The sequence below is a fragment of the Gnatocerus cornutus genome, chromosome 6 (genome assembly GCF_029298725.1).
Source record: "Gnatocerus cornutus isolate USDA-ARS CGAHR chromosome 6, icGnaCorn1.1, whole genome shotgun sequence".
NCBI lineage: Eukaryota > Metazoa > Arthropoda > Insecta > Coleoptera > Tenebrionidae > Gnatocerus > Gnatocerus cornutus.
The window spans coordinates 11545045-11566994 of NC_142238.1; the positions used below are offsets into that span (position 1 = coordinate 11545045).

The 21950-nt window shown below is 36.0% G+C and overlaps 2 protein-coding genes and 1 long non-coding RNA gene across 5 annotated transcripts; 2 read left to right on the plus strand and 1 right to left on the minus strand.

Annotated features, from left to right (window-relative positions):
* The first annotated feature begins 199 nt into the window (after positions 1-199).
* On the plus strand, positions 200-1976 carry Fdh (alcohol dehydrogenase class-3 Fdh). Its single transcript, XM_088040076.1, has 7 exons — positions 200-400; positions 449-692; positions 745-965; positions 1020-1236; positions 1371-1637; positions 1690-1834; positions 1884-1976. The coding sequence occupies exons 1-7, from the start codon at positions 383-385 to the stop codon at positions 1918-1920; spliced, it is 1149 nt and encodes a 382-aa protein (XP_087896202.1). The 5' UTR covers positions 200-382; the 3' UTR covers positions 1921-1976.
* A 105-nt stretch (positions 1977-2081) lies between these two features.
* On the minus strand, positions 2082-2529 carry LOC148172929 (uncharacterized). The gene is made up of 2 exons (XR_015770313.1): positions 2335-2529; positions 2082-2281 (listed from the first exon to the last, which is right to left on the minus strand). It is a non-coding gene; the product is annotated as an uncharacterized LOC148172929 (long non-coding RNA).
* A 301-nt stretch (positions 2530-2830) lies between these two features.
* LOC148172930 (monocarboxylate transporter 14) lies at positions 2831-21839 on the plus strand. 3 transcript variants are annotated; one of them, XM_088040072.1, is made up of 6 exons: positions 2831-3045; positions 17485-18834; positions 19841-20057; positions 20106-20284; positions 20334-20556; positions 20610-21839. In XM_088040072.1, the coding sequence occupies exons 1-6, from the start codon at positions 2968-2970 to the stop codon at positions 21041-21043; spliced, it is 2481 nt and encodes an 826-aa protein (XP_087896198.1). In that variant the 5' UTR covers positions 2831-2967; the 3' UTR covers positions 21044-21839. The 3 variants fall into 3 exon arrangements, with proteins under 3 accessions (XP_087896198.1, XP_087896199.1, XP_087896200.1); XM_088040073.1 differs by lacking the exon at positions 2831-3045 and adding an exon at positions 9833-9999; XM_088040074.1 differs by lacking the exon at positions 2831-3045 and adding an exon at positions 12509-12582.
* Positions 21840-21950: the final 111 nt, after the last annotated feature.

Consider the following 21950-nt stretch of genomic DNA (forward strand, 5'->3'; position numbering starts at 1 on the left):
GTTCATATTTACGCGTATTAGATTGTTTATTTTGTTTATTTTAACATATGTTTTTTTAAAATTTAATACAAATAGTTGTGTTTTTAATATTCTGTAAGTATAATTATTTAATTAGAATTTAAAATCAAATTAAAAGATAGGCAACGAACTATACAAAGCATAAGCATAATTAAGATTCACTGAGTTTGTTCTATCCCATTTTAACATTTCCATCACTGCATCTTCTTTCTCATTTCCCTTCTTCTATTTTTACGCTACTGATATTAATCCAAGATTACCAAGGTTATAATAATTCACTGTGTTGTATCACATTACTGGTTATATTGTGGTTGTATTGCGCTAATCACATTATTGCAAATTGATAACTCTGCGGTAAAGCACTATGGCTACTTCTGGAAAAGTGAGTCTAATTATATTTAATTCTAATCGCCTTAATTTTTTTTGTTAGACTATTACATGTAAAGCGGTTGTGGCATGGGGCCCCAAAGAAGACTTGAAGATTGAAACCATCGAAGTGGCCCCTCCGAAATCCCACGAGGTTCGAATTAAAATACTCTTTAGTGCTGTCTGCCATACTGATGCTTATACTCTAAGTGGTCAAGATCCAGAAGGGCTATTTCCAGTGATTTTAGGCCATGAAGGCGCCGGTGTTGTTGAAAGTGTTGGAGCCGGAGTGACAAATGTTCAGCCTGGTATTTTTTCATTTCCATTATTTATTTTTGTAGTAAAATCTGTTATTCAAAGGTGACCATGTTATACCTCTTTACATTCCACAATGTGGAGAATGCAAGTTCTGCAAGTCACCCAAGACCAATTTGTGCCAAAAGATTAGAATTACTCAAGGTCAAGGGGTCATGCCAGATGGAACATCAAGGTTTACATGTAATGGTAAACCTTTGTACCATTTTATGGGATGCTCAACATTCAGTGAGTACACTGTTGTTGCTGACATCTCAGTCACTAAAGTAATCATGATTTTAAATTTAAATATAATACTGATAGTAATGAATTACTTCCAGGTTAACCCAAAGGCACCTCTTGATAAAGTCTGCCTTTTGGGATGTGGAGTCCCTACTGGTTATGGGGCTGCATTGAACACTGCTGGGGTTGAAAAAGGCAGCACTTGCGCTGTTTGGGGTTTAGGGGCTGTGGGTTTAGCTGTTGGAATTGGATGTAAAGTTGCTGGAGCATCCAGAATTATTGGAGTTGATCTTAATCCAGAGAAATTCCAAATAGGTAAAGAAATAAATTTTACTCTTTTTTTCATACTCAGAATGTTGCATGTTTCATTTATAAGAAGCGTTGCGAAAAAATTACGATAACATAATTAGATTTTTATTAGCAAGATAAGATTGAATTTGTACTTTTAGCGAAGGAATTTGGTTTCACCGAATTTATCAATCCCAAAGACCATGAAAAACCAATTCAGGAAGTGTTGGTAGAGAAAACAGACGGTGGTCTTGATTTCACTTTTGAGTGCGTTGGAAATGTTCAAACCATGAGAGCCGCTTTAGAATCGTGCCACAAAGGTTGGGGAGTATCAACGATTGTGGGGGTTGCCGGCGCTGGTCAAGAAATTAGTACAAGACCCTTCCAATTGGTAACTGGGCGAGTTTGGAAAGGAACTGCTTTTGGAGGTATTAATTTAATTAAATATATCCCGAATTTCATGAGTCTGGAATTTTTAAGGATGGAAAAGTCGCGACAGCGTGCCAAAGTTGGTGGAGGAGTATCTTCAAAATGACAAAGTCATGTGTTTGGATAAATTCGTTACACATAATTTAAAGTTGGATGAAATCAATGAGGCTTTTCATCTAATGCACAAAGGGGAAAGGTGAATATTTAAATATAATCGTCCTGTGCATTTATTGGTTGTTTTTTAGCATCCGTACTGTTGTGGCAGTCGCTGAAGCGATTTAATTCTTGGATTATTTTTGTAATGACAACATATTGTACAATAAAATTTGTTCTTTAAATCTCCCGCCTCAGTCAGAAAAATCTACGTTTATTATTTATGAAGGGGGGAAACTCCAAATTGTGTCGCAACTCTCCCTTTACAAGTATTAAGATTTAGATTTAAAATCTTTGGCTACAGAATATATTTCATTAGGAAGTATTCACAGTACATTATACAGCTTAAAATAAACAGATAAAAGTCTTCAGAGGGGTTCATCGCTTGGACGCTACTTGTCTTTTAAAATCCTCGATAGGATTATCTTTAATATCATTTCGTTCAAGGATTTCTTGCCTTGACTTCTCTACATCTCCAAGCCATGAATCCCTGGAAGAACAAATTTTATTTCTCAAAAGGTAGAACAACATAACCTTAAATACTTGTAATAAAGTCCTAATCCAACGAAAGCTATGAAACTCCCAAACAACACTGGAAACCGAAGGAGAGTACTTGTGGGAATTGGCCTTTGCATATTTATATTAAACAATTCGATCACAAGGCTAAATTTGAAGGTTTTTCGAAAATGTGATCAAAACGACTGTCTCGCCATCTATCAGTTTACCGGTGACACAATTTAATCTGGCGCCAAATATAAAAACCTTTTTATAAGTTCGTTAAAAACGGTCTTAAAACAAAATTAAATGCCACTTAAAATTGCTATACTTTTTCTTTACCGCTATTTCTGTATGTGACATTTTAAATGAGTTGTATTTTTGCTATAAAATCACAGTTAATTCAATGCCCATGTGTTTATAAGATGTTTATAACTGCTTCCAAACTGCAAAACGTTCCTAAAAACCTACGAAAGTGACCAGAGTGATTCGTAATCCCGCTTCGATGGTACCAACCAAACAAGTTGGCACCCTTTCATCCCCTAAACTGGTTACGTCATTATCAAGGTAACCGAGGTAACGGTAGGGTAAGCGGTGGATGAACGGGTGGTGTGTGGTCGTTCCTGGAATCGGGGGACCGTTTACCTAGGCGGCCTCTTTGATGAGCCCCCTGACGGGGCCATGGGGCAGGGCGAGAGTAGAGAAGATGCTGATGATGATCCAGAAAAATACCACTCAAGGAGAACATCTGGAATTTTGGTGAGTTGTTCGAGAAATGTGGGCATGCACGCTATGAAATATGACGTTGTTTTTATGATTTTTGGTGCCACGGTTCAATAAAGAGGGAGGAATTTTTTTATAAAAGATGATGAGGTTTTGAGCGTATCTTTGATCAATGTTTGCATGCAATTGTTGCGTGCATTGGGGTAATGCAGCCGGTGGTAATTTTCATGTGGAAATCATGGAACAAATTCTTGGAGGAAAGTTCATCAAGTACTTTCTAATTAGGGTTGATTTCAAATCGATAATGTTTTTTTTAGATGTAATAATTAATTGAGCACTAATCTAATTATTAATAAATTATCGAGATATTATAAATTGGTAGGTATGTATAATAAAAATAAAAATGCACGCGAGTATGCCAGGAATTTAGCAATAACTAAAAGTATTTTAAATGAACAATGTCAAAAATTTGGTATTTTATTTATTATCAAAAACAAGGCATCACAGAGAATAGCCACAGTTAAAATGATTGACAAATAGTTTATGAAAATTTCAAAATAAATAAAAATATGAATATTGATTGTTATTGTTTATAAAGTCCGTTTTTTTATTAAAAAACCACCAACACCGCACTCTCCCACCACTTTACAACCGGCAACGTCGTCGATGGTGACTTTTTGGTGATAAAATCAAATAGGTTAGTTGCCTAATTGACAATTTAATTACACAAAACGGCCTTTCAGGCTGTGCCGAGCCTTTTCACTATTAAATCCTTTGATTTGCAATCCAACAGGCTGTAAAAGAAACGTTTTTAACGGAAACACTGCCTAATTTTCAGAAATGTAAAAAATTTGACAACTATTTTCTCACCAAAAATCTCCCTAGGCAACGTTGCCGGTTGTAATGCAGGGGAAGATTGCGGTGTTGGTGGTTTAAAAAAAAACGGACTTTACATTTACATTTAATGTTATAGAGCTAATTTTATTTCAAATTTTGGTATCCATTTATAATATATGGTATAGAGATTGTATATTTGGTTGCCTACTCAACAGCACCACTTTGGTTCATTGTTAGCATTTTTTATATTTCTTTGTTTTTATCATAGCAATAAATTTATAATAAACGTAAAAACGCACATGACATTATGTCACGTTATGTAACTTTGGGGAACGAAAGTTCAGGAACCTTTAAAAGCTACAGGTCCGTGTTCAGAGAAAACGTCGTTTCCAAAATTTGTAAAACAATAGCTCGAACATCTTTTTTTCAACCTTTTCGGTTTTAGGGTGGGATTTTGGTTCTACTACGATACGAAGACGATACGATGTTTCTATGGCAACACCAAAAATATCGTAATCGGTATTTTGGTTCTCGATTTTATCGTGGCTCAACGATACGAGCCACGATGTGAGCTACGAGTTTTTATCGTGTGCATTGCAGATGTCGAATTTCGCGGGCGCGCGAAATGTTTGGGGTTTTTAACCCCCATCTTGACAGAGCGCGGTCTTTTTAGCGTCGTTTGTGCATTGTGGGAGTTTCATCAACCAGTTTTGCCGCCACTTCGCCCACACAAAGACCCATCAAGGTAATTGTAATTAAAAACAAATATAGGTAAAAATCGTATAAAATTACAACATATCAACAATTCTACAATGTTTGTAATGTTAATTTAGATGGAAAAAGGTAAAGGAAAACAACGTGCCGGAAAGCCACTGCCTCAGCAAAAGAGCCTGATGGTAGATTTCATGCTTAAACATCTAGCTTTCGCTCGCCATCAGGACTCTGACCCCGTCAGAGTGTTCAACCTTTGGGAAGAACTCACCCAAAGCCTGAATGCGTCTGGCGGGGTCCGGAAGGACAAAAAGCAGTGGCAACGGGTTAGTATGGTCACCTCTTAAATCCATAATAATTTTGTATGAATTTTAGTGCTGGGGGGACTGGAAATCTTCAACAAAAGCAAAAGCCATGGCGTTGAGGAAAAAGCAGGGGCAAACAGGAGGTGCTGGCCCCAGTGAAGATCCAGATTTAGTCTTGCTAAATCAACTTGATCTGAAGATTTTGCAAATCCTGGGGCCAGACTATGCTGGCGATGAGACGGTAGAGCTTGGTTCTCAGGTAAGTCTTCACATGAAAGTTCCATTCTTGCAAACTCTACAAATGGACCAATTAACTATTATTCTATTTCAGTTTAAATAACATTTTAGGTTACTTAAATAGATTCATGTAATAATTAAGATGAGTTTAATTTTTGTTCACATTTACCTATGTATTATAGAACATCCTTGTTGAACCTGCCTCTGAACACTGTGCCCCCGCCCTTCCAAGTTGTGCCATCGAACATCCTACTGTAATAATTGTTTTATAGGAAATATTCCTTCCATCAATAACATTCGTGTCTTGTAGATTCCTCCAGAGCCGCTTCCAAACCCTCTCCCTCAATTACCTTCCACTAGTAGGGCAAGTCCTGAGGCCAGGAGAGCCCCCAAACGAAGACGGTCCCAAAAGTCCGAAGACACCGTGGGTGAAAAGCTGCTAAAAGCAGAAGATGAGGCGAACCGTCTTCGCAGCCTCCTGGTCAAAATAGGGGAGCGCCAAGCCGAAGCACTTGAAAGATTAGCGAATACTAGTGAAAAGTTTTTAGATATATTTACAAAATTTGTTGAAAAATAAAAACTTACCAACAATTTCGTTTTATTTCAACAAGCAACCTCACACGTGATGGATGGAATAATGATTTTTTATTGCGCTTGTGCAAGTTGCGAGAAATTGTATTAGTCTGAAGAAAGCAACCAACAATTCTTTTTTTGTACTGTATTTTTTAATGTTTTAATGTCATTTAAACTTAAATTCTGTTCAAAGAAATGCTTGCTTTTATAAGCAAAAAAAAGCAATTGAAAGTGATCTGATAAACCTTGAATTATTCAACATAATTCTATGTTCATCTGCAACACAAAAGACACACGAATGTTACGTGACGTCTGTGCTCTTTTTAAAAATCTGCATTTGCGCACAAAGTAAACGACATAATGAAAAATGGTAGAAATTGGTTGTGTGCATATGGTGATTGACGAAGGGGAAATCAGTAGTAGTGTTGCAGAAGTGAAATACAGTAGAGAAAATACGAACAGGTAAATAAGGAAGCGATATTAATTAAAATAATTGTTTATTATTCTGGCACGGGTTTGAAGTGCCAAATCGAGGTTCTCCACGCCGTCGTCGTTCAATTCTTCTTCATTTTCATCAGGATCTATCAATTGTTGAATTTGATCTTCATGTGGCAAGGGCAAATTGTGGCGGATCATAACATTATGCAATATGGCACAGGCATTGATAATCGTCCCAGCCTTTTCTGGGGAATACATCAGAATCCGTTCCCGTTGCAGACAACGAAAACGAGCCTTCAGGATTCCAATGCACCGCTCCACGGTGCATCTGGCTCTGCGATGCGCTACGTTGAACCTGCTCTCCGGAGAATTATCCGCTGGATTCCTTACCGGAGTTATTAAATACGGCATGAGCGGATATCCAGAATCACCTGTGAAAAATGGTTACAAGTGATATTTTTGGTAATGTCTACTTATTTTATACCCAGAAGCCAAGAAGTCGTGTCTCCTTCTTGAAATCGCTCTCTCAGGATTTCGCCGACATTGCTTGCGCGCCACACGAAAGCATCGTGACTGGCTCCACCAAATGCAGCATTGAGGGACAAAATGCGATAATCGCTATCACAAATCTATAGGATAATGTAAGTTACAAAAGAAGATATGTAATCTCATAATGGGTCTTACTATTTGTATATTCTTCGAAAAGAACCCTTTTCTGTTATAAAACTGATGGGCCCTTTCAGTTCCAGGGTTGTGAACTGCAATATGTGTTCCATCTACAAACCCAACCACCCCAGGAATGCGGAACAACTGCATGTGTCTACAAAATAAAAGTCAAAATTAAAAAAAAAAACGTAATGAGAACTCCTTAACAACTGTACCGATGTTTTAAGTCAAGATACTCCTCAGGCTCGGGAAAACTAACATAATGTCCAAGGTGTCTCACAATGCAGGTTGACACCTCGCTAATTGCCTCTGACATTTTTGCCTGTGAGAGATTAACAAAAACATCTTGTCCTACACATCTCTGGTAACTGCCACATGCAAAAAATCGGATAACTGCTAGGATTCGCAGCTTTGGGCTCACACCGTGACGTCGACTGGGTGCGGGCATATGAGGCTCAAGAACATTTATAATGTGTGCCATCACGTCCTTATTCAGGCGAAACATCTCAACAAAACTACAAAAAGTATTTATGAATTCATAAATTCAACTTTGTAAAATATTTTTAGGATTTATAATTACCGGATATCAGGCAACAAAAACGGATCATTTTCTTCTCTTTGCCATCTTTTTATTTCTCTCAGGTATTGACCATCACCTGCTTGTAAATATGGGAAAAAACGAGCCATTTTTCAACACTACAAATTTTCCAACGGTATTTTTTTAAATTCTTCTGTCAATCGTACGTCAAACATTAGAATTAAGTTAGCCACTTTCGGAGAAAAATAGGTGGCAACAGCGCATAATTTATCGTGGCTGGATGTAGTGTCATTCGTCACATCGTATCTGTTACGGCAGAGAAACAAAATACCGAATACGATAACGAACTACGAAATTATATCGTGCCACGATATATTTCGTAGGTAGAAACAAAATCCCACCCTTAATTTCGTTTGGTGGTCTGGGTACCAAAATTATTTAGATTCTTTTCTGCATTGTCACTGATAATTTGAATTAATCAGCAGCTTCGTTATCATAACGAGTGTTATATTACATGGTTGTACCTAGAAATTTTAAATCTAAAAATAATGGACGTTGTAACAATTCTTTGTGCCTCGTTTTCTTTGTCTATAGTAAAGTTTACAAACAATGATACATTTCCTTACTGATATCGTTATCTTGTCCGCAAAAATATGAATAATTGAGTGTCGGCATATGAACCGTTTAACCCCAGAATTATTGACCTTAAGATCAATAGGAATAAAACCGAATTCTTTCTTTTTATGTCATCGAGATTGTCGAATGAAAAGTAAACAAGACACATTTTAAGATTGTTTATATTTTAGAGTTATCAACTTATCAATTATTTTATTTAATGTGATTATTAATGAAACTGAGTTTGGAGTTATTCTTTTACTAGTATGAAATCGATGGTACTTCTTAACACAATCAACTACAAAAGTTTGTGTGAGACTTGAATCAGCTGATCAGTGTTTACGGAATATTCGTACCGCTTGGATAAAAGTGTTGTCTTTACTAAACACGTGATGGGACTTGGCAATAGACAGCCAGAGACGTATGTACGTATAATTAATTCATATAATTAGGCATGGTAAAAATTAAACTTAATCAGTGCTGGTTAAAGGTAAATTTCTTCCTATTAAAAGGTAACAATGCAATTTAATTAGCAGTAAATTTAATCAGACGTGGACGCCAGAAAATAACAGCGGCAAAGCATGCAAACTCCAACTTCTAGTGACACATATTTTTGTCGAAAATAAAATTAATTACTTTACATCCTCTTTTCTAGCAACATTTTGATATGGTACGATAAAAGGATGTTATAGCTTCACAGCAATAACAAGCAATTATCTTCGAATTGATGTCACATAATTAATTTCTCGCTATAAGCGTAAAACTCACAATGATTAATGTTTACGCGGTGCAGATTAAAAGTATTATGTCATCTGCCGTAGGGCTTTCGAGTCGGAATTTCATACAAAATAAACGAATTTAATCATTTTATAGCTGTTGTGGAGATCTGAAAAAATGGCGCTAATAGAGGTTTTGCATTTTTACACAGGTTGGCGGCAGTTTTTATTTTACGTGGGTTGGCGGTTTCATTTATCGAAAATAAAATTTTCGGAACTGATTTTCAACCTCAAAGTTACTTTTTTTTTCATATTGGTAGCACTGTTGACTACTGTTAAATAAATGGAATATGAAGGATACCAGCGTATTTTTAATTCCTTAATCTGCTGAGACATACTTTTGATCAGAAGAGTTCAAATATTTCGGGTATTTGATAGTAATTTCTAAACTGTATTTGGAATTTAGGAACATTTTTTATAGCTGGATTTTTTATCATCTGGAACCTCTTGAGATTCTCTAACTGAATTTTTTTATTTTCTAAGTAGGAATAGAACAATAAATTCCTAAGAATTATGTAAAAATTAGCCGAACATTTTTATTGAAAATAAGTTATGGTTTTCATTGAATCTGATTCGTCAAAAACTCCCAATTAAAAAGTCTTTTTGGTTATTTTTGAAATCTTTGAAAAGACAAAAATACTTGGAAAATATCTTCCTGTGTAGGAAAATTGATGACAAAATATGAAATATCATAGTCTTTATTCAAAAGAATTTGAAGTGTTATGGCGATAGGAAAATAGCGACTTGTTTCAACATATCGATCGACCAATGGCCAGTCCTTTATGGGTCCCTCTGTATATAAAATTTTGCATGCAAACCCGATCTCTCTGGAAATCCCCAATAAGCACCCTTTACGACATCGCAGGGGGTCATTCAGCACCCCTTTCCGTTATCGATTGCGTGCCAAAGAGTTTGAAATTAGCAGTGCCGACGACTTCATCGAAATGGGCGCCCATTTCGGCCGCCATCAACGGTGACGTTATAATTATATCTAGTGAATTTATATTTACTACAAACTCGAGCGCTTTCACGAGCAGTTGGAAGCTTCACTACAAGACCGTACCACGTGGATTTGTCCGTCATGGGAGCATATGAAGGTGATTGGGGTGTTGGAACCCCTTCGACGGAATAACGTAGTGTCCTCAGTGAGTGAGTGAGTGCACTTTGTACAGTGTGATCCATCGTAGTGAGAAAGAGACGCTGGTGCGTCGCGCGCCCTTTTCAAACTGTGGCGATGTCTTCTTCGGATTTGACCAAAACGGCAAAACAGCCAAGAAGCAGGAAAATTAGTAGGGTATGCGAATATCACTTATTTAACCAACGCGACGTGGTATTAATCGACATTCCATTTGGTTGTGCAAAATGTTTATTTGTGGTAATTGTGACCTTGTCAGGAAGTTTTTGGTTTTTGCATCTGAACATTGTCACTTTTGAGACCCACCTTACGTAGTTTCCATCAGAATCCAAGTACGAAAATACCGCGGAGACGCCCACGCTGAAGCCGGTGTTGTATTTCTAAATGTTAATGAATGTCCTCTTTCTGTTTACTTACAAATTAATTAAAATGGTGTCACTTTCAATTCAGTTAATAAAACTAGATGTTTGCAACAAACGAAATAATTTGAATGTTTGCTTTGACTTGCGGGGGAAAAGTCGCGAACGTTGGAATGTTTGTTCGGCAACAAAACCGTTTTTGTTTTGGTACGACTTACGAAAATATGCGGTGAAATTATAATGAGAATTGTCAGGCTGAGCCAAATGGTAAATACTGAATAATGTATGTAAAAAAATTTACGCATGTATTTCTATATAAATAGACAAGTTTTACTTGTATTTGCTTCGGCTATCAATAATAACCAATTCGATACGAAATTAATAAATTATACAAGACCAATCTCCACGTTTTTCATGTGTGCTTTTAATGTCAAACTTATTTATGCAGGTTGAAATGGAAAATATACTATAAGAATCGGATTCTAACTCTAATTTATAGCTCTACAGGTGTGTTTAAGGGTTGGTCGTTTTTAATCCCGGTTGTTCTGAGGAATAAATATGAACATTTTTTTTAAACAAATGTCACTAACCGTTCTGAAAATCCGGTTTTTGGTCAGTATTTTAAGAATAAATTGAGGAAAGGAATGTGTAAAAATATCTTTGGTCCGTCACTCAACGATAATACATTTTTTTGGCCAGAACGAGCAAATTCTCGAATGCATTGCTAGTTCGCATTTGGAGTAGGTCAATTGAAAAGAAATATTCTAAAAATAAAGAATAAATGTTCAGTGGAATCTCGACAACTCGAATAATATTTATGTCAACAGCATTTTGTATTATCTAAGAAATTAATTTGATATCGCAAAGTCACGACAACTCTATTTTTTTCGTGGCAAATGATGGTCCGAGTTCTCAAACTCAAAAACGGCTTCAAAATTGTGAAGCTGAGCGATAAGTCAGTTGGTCTGGATTTTCAGTTTTTCAATCATTGTCGTCAGTCATTGTCATTAGTGTCGGCCAAAAAAATATCTTAGCACAACTCGCCACATTTAGCGCTTCAGTTATCTTTTAATAAAAATATGTAATAATGTCTGCCGATAAAAGTTTATGTGAAAACGAAGGTGAATTGCAACACATCTAACATTATGATATAAATCTAGTCCAACAAACAAGAATTTTACGATCAAAAAATGATCGCATTTTTGCGGCACCTACTTAATTGGTGACATTTGTAATATCATAATAACAGTTCGTAATTCTGTTTGCCCGCTTTCACTTCCATAAGAGATTTTATCGATTTTCGTACCATACTGTGCATATTTTGATGAAATGAAACCACACTTTCTACGCATATAGTTGGCCCGGTACTTTGGTAACTAAGTCTTGCTATTCTTAGATCGATCGATCCTGTTTTCAAATTAAATTTGATTAAGCAAAGAGGCAGAGACGCTTTGTTACTGTCATAATTACTTTTATCCAGATGATACAGGTAACATCCAGCGGTTTCTTGTTTTGGAATTATCTATTTCGTATAGCAACAGTTTAATTCATGATTTCGTAAGCAAAACAGTTAAGTGCAAGCTGCATTTTTATATGGAAATATGACACCACGAGCCGATTAAAATTTAAAATGCAATGGTTTCACGCCTCAAGGACGCGGTATAATATAAACTACAATCTTATATAATTCAACAAACCATCTTTAAAAATACCAACGCCGATAATGAATCCAATTGAACGCTAACTTGTTGAGCACGAGCTGCTCCGATTTTAATCTAGAGCTGTTTAGAGGGTAAATAAATCTATTATTACACGATAAGGGTACGATTAAATGCTTTCGCTGAAAAGATGGAACGGTAAATACCTACAAACACCTGAAATTAGAACTGAAGCGTTTTGAGATGAGCTCAACTAAAATCACCAAATGAGGTGAGACAAGTTAAGTGAATCCAGTTTCGACTTTAAAAGACTAAACTGTTAATTAAATCTGTTTCGTATAATAAATACTAAACGTTTACATCACAAAAGATGTCAAAATGGCACAATCGAAAGATTCCGATGGGTAATTAAACCTAGTTTGTTTGATTTAGTCCAGATTTATCCGGTTTTCTTCGAGTTCAACTAATTACTGCTCCTTTTAAACCAATCATTATTATTTAACACATGGTTCACTTAATATATTTTTTTCTATTTAGCCGAGTTTATTTGTAAACAGTTTCTTATACTACACGTTTAATTCATTCTTTGTTCAAAATTTCAAACATGGTCGGTTAAGATAAGATAAGATATTTATTTAACCATTTAACGTTGACAAGTTCGACAGGCAAATTAAATCAAGTACAGAGTGATCATTCCAAAAGTGCTGTGCTGCAGTCGCAAAATGGTCAGTACTGAACTAAAAGTTTTTCTCTGAGTGGCTGGTTTGGAGTTTTCAAATTTAATTTCAAGTTTCAACATACACAGATTGCAGTAACAGTGCAGAATCTGAAGTTTAAGACGTAAAGCGTTAAATTTAGTTAAGCCAGACTCGAAATTTGTCTTGCCGTCTATCCAAAACATGCCAACAAATTCATTGGTCGCAACCAACAACTGACAATGTCAACTTTGTTAGATCATATGATAGGTTATTTGAAAACATGTTTTTATTTTTCCAAATTTAAAATTAGTTTATGAAAAATATTATGACTATGAAATCAAATAAAATTTGTTTGTGGTCATAAAAAATTGTTTTGAACTGATGTTATCACTACGTCTTCGCCGAGAACAAAATTAGGAAAATACAAATACATACGATATTATTAAGTCCTTGATGAAAAATTTTTTATACTACATTGTGTATTTGATGATACTTTAAAGATAACATCTTGAAAAATCAAAGAAATATTAAGTTAGGAGCGGTGTCTTTTAATGAGAGTTCGTTATCTTATAATCTGAAATTGATTACAATATACACTTCTGACATTGTTATAGGAAGTTTTAAACAACTCGTGCATTTTTCACGTAATCACAGCTATGTTATCAATCTCCTGTCAAACAAACAACTACCAACACTTTCCCAATTTCAAAGCTTCCTGAACATTGACTTTTTCAGTCTTAGATATAAAGACCAGCCTCCATATTATATCGCTTCAACGTGTCATTAGATACTTTAATTAAAACTTTGTACCGCACTCGAAGATAAAAGTAAGTTCTCTTTAGGAAATAAACGATTTCGATTATCTCTATATGTGATAACAAAGAGGTAAATACTTTAGCTAAAAAATACGATGACCAAAGTAGGTAATCGTAAGTGAGTTCTTTGGTATTATTTGCTGGCACTACCAAAATGGTAAGTTTTGTATTGAAATTAAAAGTACAAAGTACAAACAATACTGTATTGGAAGTTTTTTTGCGTGCAACAAATAGAAAATCATGACCAAAACTTTTTTCGCATTTTATTGGAACTGATTTTGATCATTAATTATAATCGACGCTTAGGAAATAGACTGATAAAGTTACGTCACTTATTGTACGGATTTAGATTGCACTTGAAACCATTAAATTAGGTACGGAAAAAAATTAGAACAGAATGGATTCAGTTACATTTTATTTTCAGAAATCAAGCCTTTTTCTAAATGTTTGAGTTGCAAGTCGACCCTGAACTTTTATTATAATTTTTATCGAGCAACCACCTCTTATGATATAGAAACAGAACAAACCGCCGTTTAATTAAATAATGGATTTTACTCAAATCCAAAGCAACAAATGCATTTATTACAGTTAAAACTAGCATTGCCAATTCTTATTTCGTCCATCTCATTGAATTGTGTTGATCCATGTTTTAGTTAAATTAAAAGTTAAATCTCTTGAAATTTCAGGTGGTATAAACAATCTATTAATAACCATGTTTAAGTTGAGCACACATGTGTACTTTATGTCATTTGCAAATTATTGCAGTTGATGAAAATAGACTGTAAATTACAATTTTATGATCATCACGTTATCAGCTTAATAAAATTTTGATTCTTGCTTCACATAACCGGGTTATCCTCGACCTGGCACTCATGGTACAACGGTTTATTTTTAATGAAGAAGAGAAAATGTGGAGTATCCATGATAATAAAACAACAGGTTTAATGTCCGTTCAGGAGTAAAATAACTTGGGCCTAAATATAAGCGTCCAATTTTAAGGTTACGGGACCAACGTTCGGTTTAGGTCAATGGAAAAGTACAATGTGGGCAAGAATTTCGCATTATTTTAAGGATGAGTAGACGAAAATGTATTTTTGGAGTTTATGTTCGTATTTGGTTGCTCTTTGTTGTTTGCAATGAAATTTGGATGCGATCCAAGAGGAAGTGACTCGTTGTCAGGAAAGTGTAATCAAACAGGACGGAAATATTTTTGGTTGGGTGTAAGAGGAATGACTAAACATTTATATTTTCTTCTGGAGGATCAAACAATAATAAAGTCATTAACTAACCAGTTCTAAATTAAAAATTTCGTACAAATATTTCGCTCACCCTGTTATCGAACTTTCGTCTAAAAAATGTGTATTGACTTTCCGCTCTTCTAATTAGTCAGTTTCACAACGTTGCCGCTTCATAAATTAACCTGAACAAATATTTTGCCCCATTTCATAATTACAGTAAAAAATATTTGCTCTTAGCATAAAACATCCAGATTTGACAGTACTTAAATAATTTCTCGCATGAATGGTTTTTGAACCTTGAATCGAATGAGTTCACGAAATGTTCCATCAGGGATAGACCAGCACCAAGCAAATAGCTGGAAAATCGAGAAAAATCTCAGCGCACGTTAATAATTCAATCACATTCACTTTCTAGTACAAGTTTAGCATTTGAAATTCACTGAAACCTTGGCCTGTTTGCTCCAGCGTCCTCCCACCTCATTTATTACACATGGAGATCGCTACACCGATTTGTAGAGTGTTCGTTAGATGGTTGTTGATACATAAAAATAATGGCTTTCAATCGCTTCTTTATTACTTCCATTTGACGCAATTGTTTCTAATGGGGCGACGTAATGGAAATGCTTGGACTAGATTAAACTATAATTACCGTCGAAAGTTAAGGGCAGAGTAAAAGTTTGTCATCGAATACAACCGGAAATACGGCCGGTTGGATCATTGTGATCAACACCACGGAATTAATTCAATTTTAAAGTCAAACTTAGTTTTTCCCACGACAGGAAATGCCATTTAATGCCAGTTCGATGAAACCCAATTTAATCATCTCCAACTAACAATTTTCTAGAAGAAATGATTAACGACACTCACTTCTCAACGAGAATAATAAAAGTTAATAAAGTGAGTTTTAATGTGATGGGATCGCGTTGAACGCTGGTTTGTTTGAGATGTCAATTTGCTCCAAGCGAAGATATTTTGCGATCAACATTCTTGTTGTCCCTGTCAACGTAATTGCGAGGCATACTTTTCATTATCCTCGTTGTGTCATGAATGGAAGCACTCTTGTTTCTTCATAGTAAGGAGATTTTTAAGTAATCGTAAGACCTTGACTTTTATGAAGTGAAGAAAGCTTGCAGTGTCTTCTTTCTGCCTCGTGCAGAATTGCATAAGTTGGTAATTTGTTGTCACTGGTAGGCAGGTGATTAATATTCATAGCGTACGGAAAAAACCGCGTGTAGTAGGCCTTGATTTTTTTCTACACGTTGGTAGCACTGTTATACATCAATTCCTAGGTTTGAGATCCAAAGTTACCAACATTCCGCCGGTTTTTACGACTGGAATTTGTTTATTAGCAGATAAAAAGGATATAAAAAGGCGCCAAATAAATTGGTGGACCTATTTAATTAAAACCTGTTTGTGAAAAATTCCAAACGGTTGTTTCTTGTGGAAATATGTTTTTTTCAATTAATTTTTCCATCTGCAAGAATGCGGAAAATGAATCATAAAGCAGTTACAAACGAATATGGAATACAAGAAGATAAATTTTCATAATTCTCATCACGTTGTGCTGCAACTTCAAATCTGCCAATTTATAATATTTCACGGGCTTTATAACTTTCTGAAAGCACACGGCAAAACAATACCCAATTCAATGTAGAACGAAGGGGTTTGTTAAACAATCCGGTAAATTTGCCCCTGGAAGCCATTAGAACCATTGTAAACGCATTAGCTGCCAATTAGCCGTGCTTTCGCAATCCAAATTATCTATTTGTTTCACAATTCCCTCCCTGAACATTGTTTTTCATCAAGAAACATTCTAAAAGTTGTTTTTATTTGTGTGGTAACCGATCGACTACTTCCACAAGTAGATGGTTGAACCATAAACAAACAGAAATATCAAGATCCAGATGTTATTCCGCCATCTTGACCAAAATCGATAGTAAACAACAAGACCCGGCAGAAAAGCAACCTTGGATTGGGTCCATATATGCATAATTTAAATTAAAACTGGCTCATTCTGGACAAAGGAAAAAATCGTTTAGTAAAATCGCGTTTCAGAGAAATCACGTGCTGTCTCCATGTGTCGGTTATTTGCAGTTCTGAAAAACCGTAAACTCCGGGGGGCAATGTTTGTGATGGATCTAATTTTCTAGACACTTTACAATGCGGTGGAGTTTTTAATGATATTATAGGATCTGGGGCGATCTATTTGTATCTGTGGCTAACAGCAATGAAAACATTAACGTAGACAAGTCATCAAAATTTTCCACTTGTATAATTTAAACGCTCGGATGTGTATTAATTTTGTAAAGCAAAAATAGACAGACGGACTGAACTTGAAGTTCCAAGGCCGAGACTGTCGCAAAATTTCACTTTTTTACGTATATTTATTTTTTATTAAATGCAAGAATGAATTCCTCAAATATTCTAATTCAATTAGGACTTTCTGTAAAAGCACAATGTATACTTCACGTTTGTTTATCTAATACAAGTGCATTAATGGTGTAAGGGGGTTTAGTTCGTTCAACCTCGAGATAATTTATCGAAGATTTCTCAAATAAACCAAATTTTGTGTAATCACTATTGTCCTTGGAAGCGGTGGAAATTGTAAACATCAGTTTTGAGGAACTGTCGTTCACATTTAAAACTTTCCATCCTGGTCTTGGCAACGCTCTGGTAGATCTATTACAGTACAGGGTTACTCACGTCAGATTGTTTATTTCTATTCCGTTTAGTTATCTGTCGAGATTTGTTACAGCCAAATGAAACCGGAAGGCTAACTTTCCCACAGCTTATGAATTGGTATTACAATTTATGTTTTGATAAATTTTTATTTGCGTGTAGAACTTTTCTCATGTGTTGTTTTTGTATCTTTTCAGACTGACAGTGAAGTGGCATGTGAAGAAGCGGCCCGTTTGACAGCAGAGCAAGAAGAGGCCGACGACGATGGACTATCCTACTGTGACTACCACGACTTGCCTCCCCCGCCTGATGGAGGCTACGGATGGGTCGTGGTGTTCGCGTCTTTTATGTGTAATATGATAGTGGACGGCATAGCCTATACTTTTGGCATATTTTTAAGTCAAATGGTTGATTACTATGGTGAAACGAAAGGAAAGACCGCATGGGTCGGTTCGTTGTTATCAGGGATGTACCTTAGTGTCGGTCCTCTTGTGAGCGCTCTTACCAACAAATTCGGATGTCGTGCTGTGTGTATTGCCGGAAGTTTGATCTCGACAACGGCGTTTTTCTTGTCAATATTTTGTCCAACAGTGAACTGGTTGATGTTAATTTATGGTTTCGTGGGTGGGATAGGATTCGGTTTAATTTATTTACCGGCAGTAGTGTGTGTGGGGTATTACTTTGAGACCAAGAGATCTCTAGCGACTGGGATTGCTGTGTGCGGTTCCGGAGTGGGCACTTTCGCTTTTGCCCCTCTGGCAACGCTTTTACTAGACGAGTATGGATGGAGGGGATCAAATTTGATCTTAGCAGGGTTGATCCTGAACTGCGTCATATTTGGTGCATTGATGCGTCCATTAGAATACCCCAAAGAGTCCAATTCGCAGAATCTCCTCCAGCGGATGGCGGAAGAGCGAAGAATCCAAATGGAGAGAGGAAGCATAGGCGGCTCATACTTCATGGTACAACTACCAGACGGTACCATGGAAAAACGACAGAAACAACCCCTCAACATAGACCCAGGAGTGCATTCTAGTCTTAACCTGGACCAGTTAGCGCCAGGAACTCCGATAACACCCATACCCACTGTACCAACGTTACCAACCATCGCCGAAGTTAAAATACAAGAACAGAGCGGAAGTTCGGGTTCACCTAGTCCCGGGGAAAGCTCAGGGGAAATTCGAACACAAATCAAAAATCCTCGTTTAGATGAACTTAAACAAGATGGAAAAAAGAAAGAACTTGGAGCGAGTAAAGAGGCACCAGCAGCACCAATTTCGACGCCTTCGGATTTTGCAAACGCCACTTCGAAAATACATAGAAATGCCAGTCAACCAGCTTTTACCACACACGTCCAGGGTTTACCAAAGAACGGATCCGTTCCTACTTTTGATAGAATTAGGAAAACTTCAGTGGGAGAGAAATTTAAGCCGACATTAGGGCCAATCAAGTCGTCTTCGAGAGCCACGTTGAGCTCGAACGGTGATATGAGGAGGCTGAGGAATAACTCCAATTCATCGTTTATTAGCAGGAACAACAACAGCGAAGTGAGTATAAAGTTTAACAATTATGCGACAATTAGAATAACGAATGAAAAAAAAAACGAAACATTGGACTTTTTCGGTTTTTTCCAGCCATGTTGATGCTATAGTTTTTAAAATATAATAATCATACTAACTGGAACATAAATAACACTAATGGAAGGTTCTATCATTATAAAGAGGATGCTAAAAAGTGAGCAAATGCTGATTTCTGCATCCAAATGTGGTCCAAGGTTACTGGATTTGGGTTGGGATATGTTGGAACTAGTTTTTTAACTTAATGTCTTGCATGTAATTATGACCTACTTATAAAAAGCAATCGTTTTAATCAAATCCAGCTCTTTTTTCACTACTTAGTACATTTCTCTATATAAAAAATATAAAATAAATTAAACAAAATTAGTGTTAAATGTGTTAATGAACTGATATTGATAAAACTTTTATCAACTTGAATTTTTATTTTTAACGTGACGTCAAAAATAAAAGTACAAATAAAAATTAATTAAAGAAAATCTGCCTTTTAAACATTTACATTTACTTTAAAAACAGTTTCGTTAATTGTTATCCCCATCATTATAATCAGAATACTTTTCATTTTTCCTACACGAATACGCTGCACTTTGTTAACTAATTACCCATTTGCGTCAAAACTAGGTATTCATTGATTAGTTTCTATTTTAAAAGGAAAACCTAATAGTGTTGGCGCTGTGGGTTTCATATTACCAGAAAAAATTTAAAGACACGTGTATGAAAAAGCGGAAGCAACTCGGTTACATATCGAGATAATTGTCCACCTCAGAATGTATTTTCCAGTTAGTTTCATGAATATTTTTACTATTCGGAAAGGTGGGTGAAAAAACACCTGATGAAACATTGTTTCTTGACATAAAAATAGCAACGATTTCGCAATTTGGAGTTTTTCCAACCGAACTGCATCCGCGTGCTCTTGAAACATTTCTGAACTGCCTGTTTGAATATCAAATATGTTTTCAACGTATTTTATTTTTTCTAGGTGGACGTGGAGAGTTTGGCATGCACTTCGAAGTTGTCGTTACCGCGGGAGAAGAGTAGAGGCAACATGGTCAGACCGTTGTCTCGAAAAGACATTTTTTATTCGGGATCTATCGTCAATCTTCCAGAGTTTCACCAATCGCAAAAATCATTAACAAATTATAGGCAAAGTATCATGAGCATTCCAAAAGCCAAGGGTTTGGAATCGGAAGGATCTCGTAAGTATTGTCTTGTTTGTCTTCTAAATAACCATGAGATGTTTTCAGCTGGTGATCTTTGTCCTTGCCTTGTACTGCCTGAAAGTTTCACGTCAGCCTTAGCACAGATGATGGATATGAGCTTATTAAAGGATCCAGTCTTCGTCCTTATAGGAATATCGAATTTATTTGGTATGGCAGGACTGTATGTGCCATTTGTGTATCTTGTAGATTGCGCGGTTAAAGATGTAAGTTTAAGAAGCAGAAATAAGGAAAATTCTATCTGTTTATTTTTAGGGTATTGAGCAAGAGAAAGCGTCCTTTTTGTTGTCCATCATCGGTATTACGAACACATTCGGTCGTCTTGCCTGTGGATATTTTGCCGACTTTCCTTCTGTGAACGCGCTTTTTGTAAATAATGTTTGTCTTGTAATTTCCGCAGTGGCAGTGGCATTAACGCCGTTCTGTCACTCTTATGGTGCTTATATTGCAATGGCAGTTTTCTTTGGGATAGCAATTTGTAAGTAGCAACGAAATGACAATAACCTGTCTAACACTAAAATTTGGTTTCAGCCGGATATATTTCATTAACTTCAATTATCTTAGTCGACCTGTTAGGCTTAGATAAGCTAACGAACGCATTCGGCTTGCTCATCTTATTCCGTGGTGCTGCCGCCATAGTAGGTTCTCCATTAGCCGGTGCCATATATGACGCTACGAAAACGTTCGACATCCCATTTTTTGTAGCTGGAGGATTTTTTGCGATATCTGCCGTAACGAGCTTTATTGCACCATGTCTGAAACGTTCAGAAGCCGAAGAACAACCAATGGGAGAAGGAGATGCTCTTACTCCGATCGACGAAGATGAAGAAGAAGATGATCCTGGTATAACAATGGGATCAGGCCATAAAGGTGAACTTGACAGCGGTGTACCAATCCCGAAAATTGTGGAAACTGCCTCTAGTCCCGGAGAAAGGGAAATTAAGCAAATCGAATCGGTTTTGTAGATTATTACAAAAGTTCATTGCTGCGCCGTTGTAAAACTCAAAGTTATTTTTCTAACCTTTTCGCAAAATCGTTAAATAGAACAGAGGGCTAAGTACTAACAGAATTCTTGTCCAATAGTGCTGTGAATGTCGTGAGGGGATGCTTCACTGTTCTTGTTCGTCGCAGCGGACAAGAAACTTTAGGTTTTTTTACAGTTTTGTTTGTACTTATAACAGTAGGCGCACAAAAAAGTATGTATATACACATGTTTACAATGTTATATAGTTTTATTAATTTTTTATCGTCGATGTTATAACTAATTTCTTTTAAATTACGTTTTATAATTTGTCAGTTTTCAAAACTGTGTGATGTTTAAGAGACAGTATTTTGTGGTTTTAGTAATTGAATGTGCGAAAATAGGCCAATACGCCAAATGTACGTTTACAAATCGTTCATTAGTTAATTATGTAAATATGAAATAACCTGGACAATATTCTTAGAACTGCTACTATTTTTCATATACGTTGCACAACTTATTTCGTCTCACTTTTAAACTTTACAATGAGGATGTAGTGAAACGAACTTTTTTACAAATATTGCTGATGAGGTGTGAGTAACCAAGTCAATTTAATGTCCTTCTTGTAAAGTGTGACGATTTATTTTAATTAGCTTGAGTTTTTCTAAAAACCTGCTCAGGACAGTTGCAGTCGCGAGGTAATTAATAAAATAGCCTTATTATAGATCTAGTACCTGTGCACCTCAAGTTAATGTACTTTATTCTTTATCTAAACACTTAAATACAACTATGAAGATCTCTGTATGTTGTTTTTAACCCTCTCCTTTCACAAGCATAAGTTGCAATGCAATATCATTTTAAATTTCCCGCTATGAAATTTGAAATTAGACATTTAATTTAAAGCGAATTGT

Coding starts and splice junctions, on each gene's coding strand:
- Fdh (XM_088040076.1), top strand. Junction 1,638..1,689: donor GAAAGGAACTGCTTTTGGAG/GTATTAATTTAA, acceptor GGAATTTTTAAG/GATGGAAAAGTCGCGACAGC. Junction 1,835..1,883: donor CTAATGCACAAAGGGGAAAG/GTGAATATTTAA, acceptor GTTGTTTTTTAG/CATCCGTACTGTTGTGGCAG.
- LOC148172930 (XM_088040072.1), top strand. CDS start 2,968: ATGGGGCAGGGCGAGAGTAGAGAAGATGCTGATGATGATCCAGAAAAA. Junction 18,835..19,840: donor GCAGGAACAACAACAGCGAA/GTGAGTATAAAG, acceptor TATTTTTTCTAG/GTGGACGTGGAGAGTTTGGC. Junction 20,285..20,333: donor TAGATTGCGCGGTTAAAGAT/GTAAGTTTAAGA, acceptor GTTTATTTTTAG/GGTATTGAGCAAGAGAAAGC.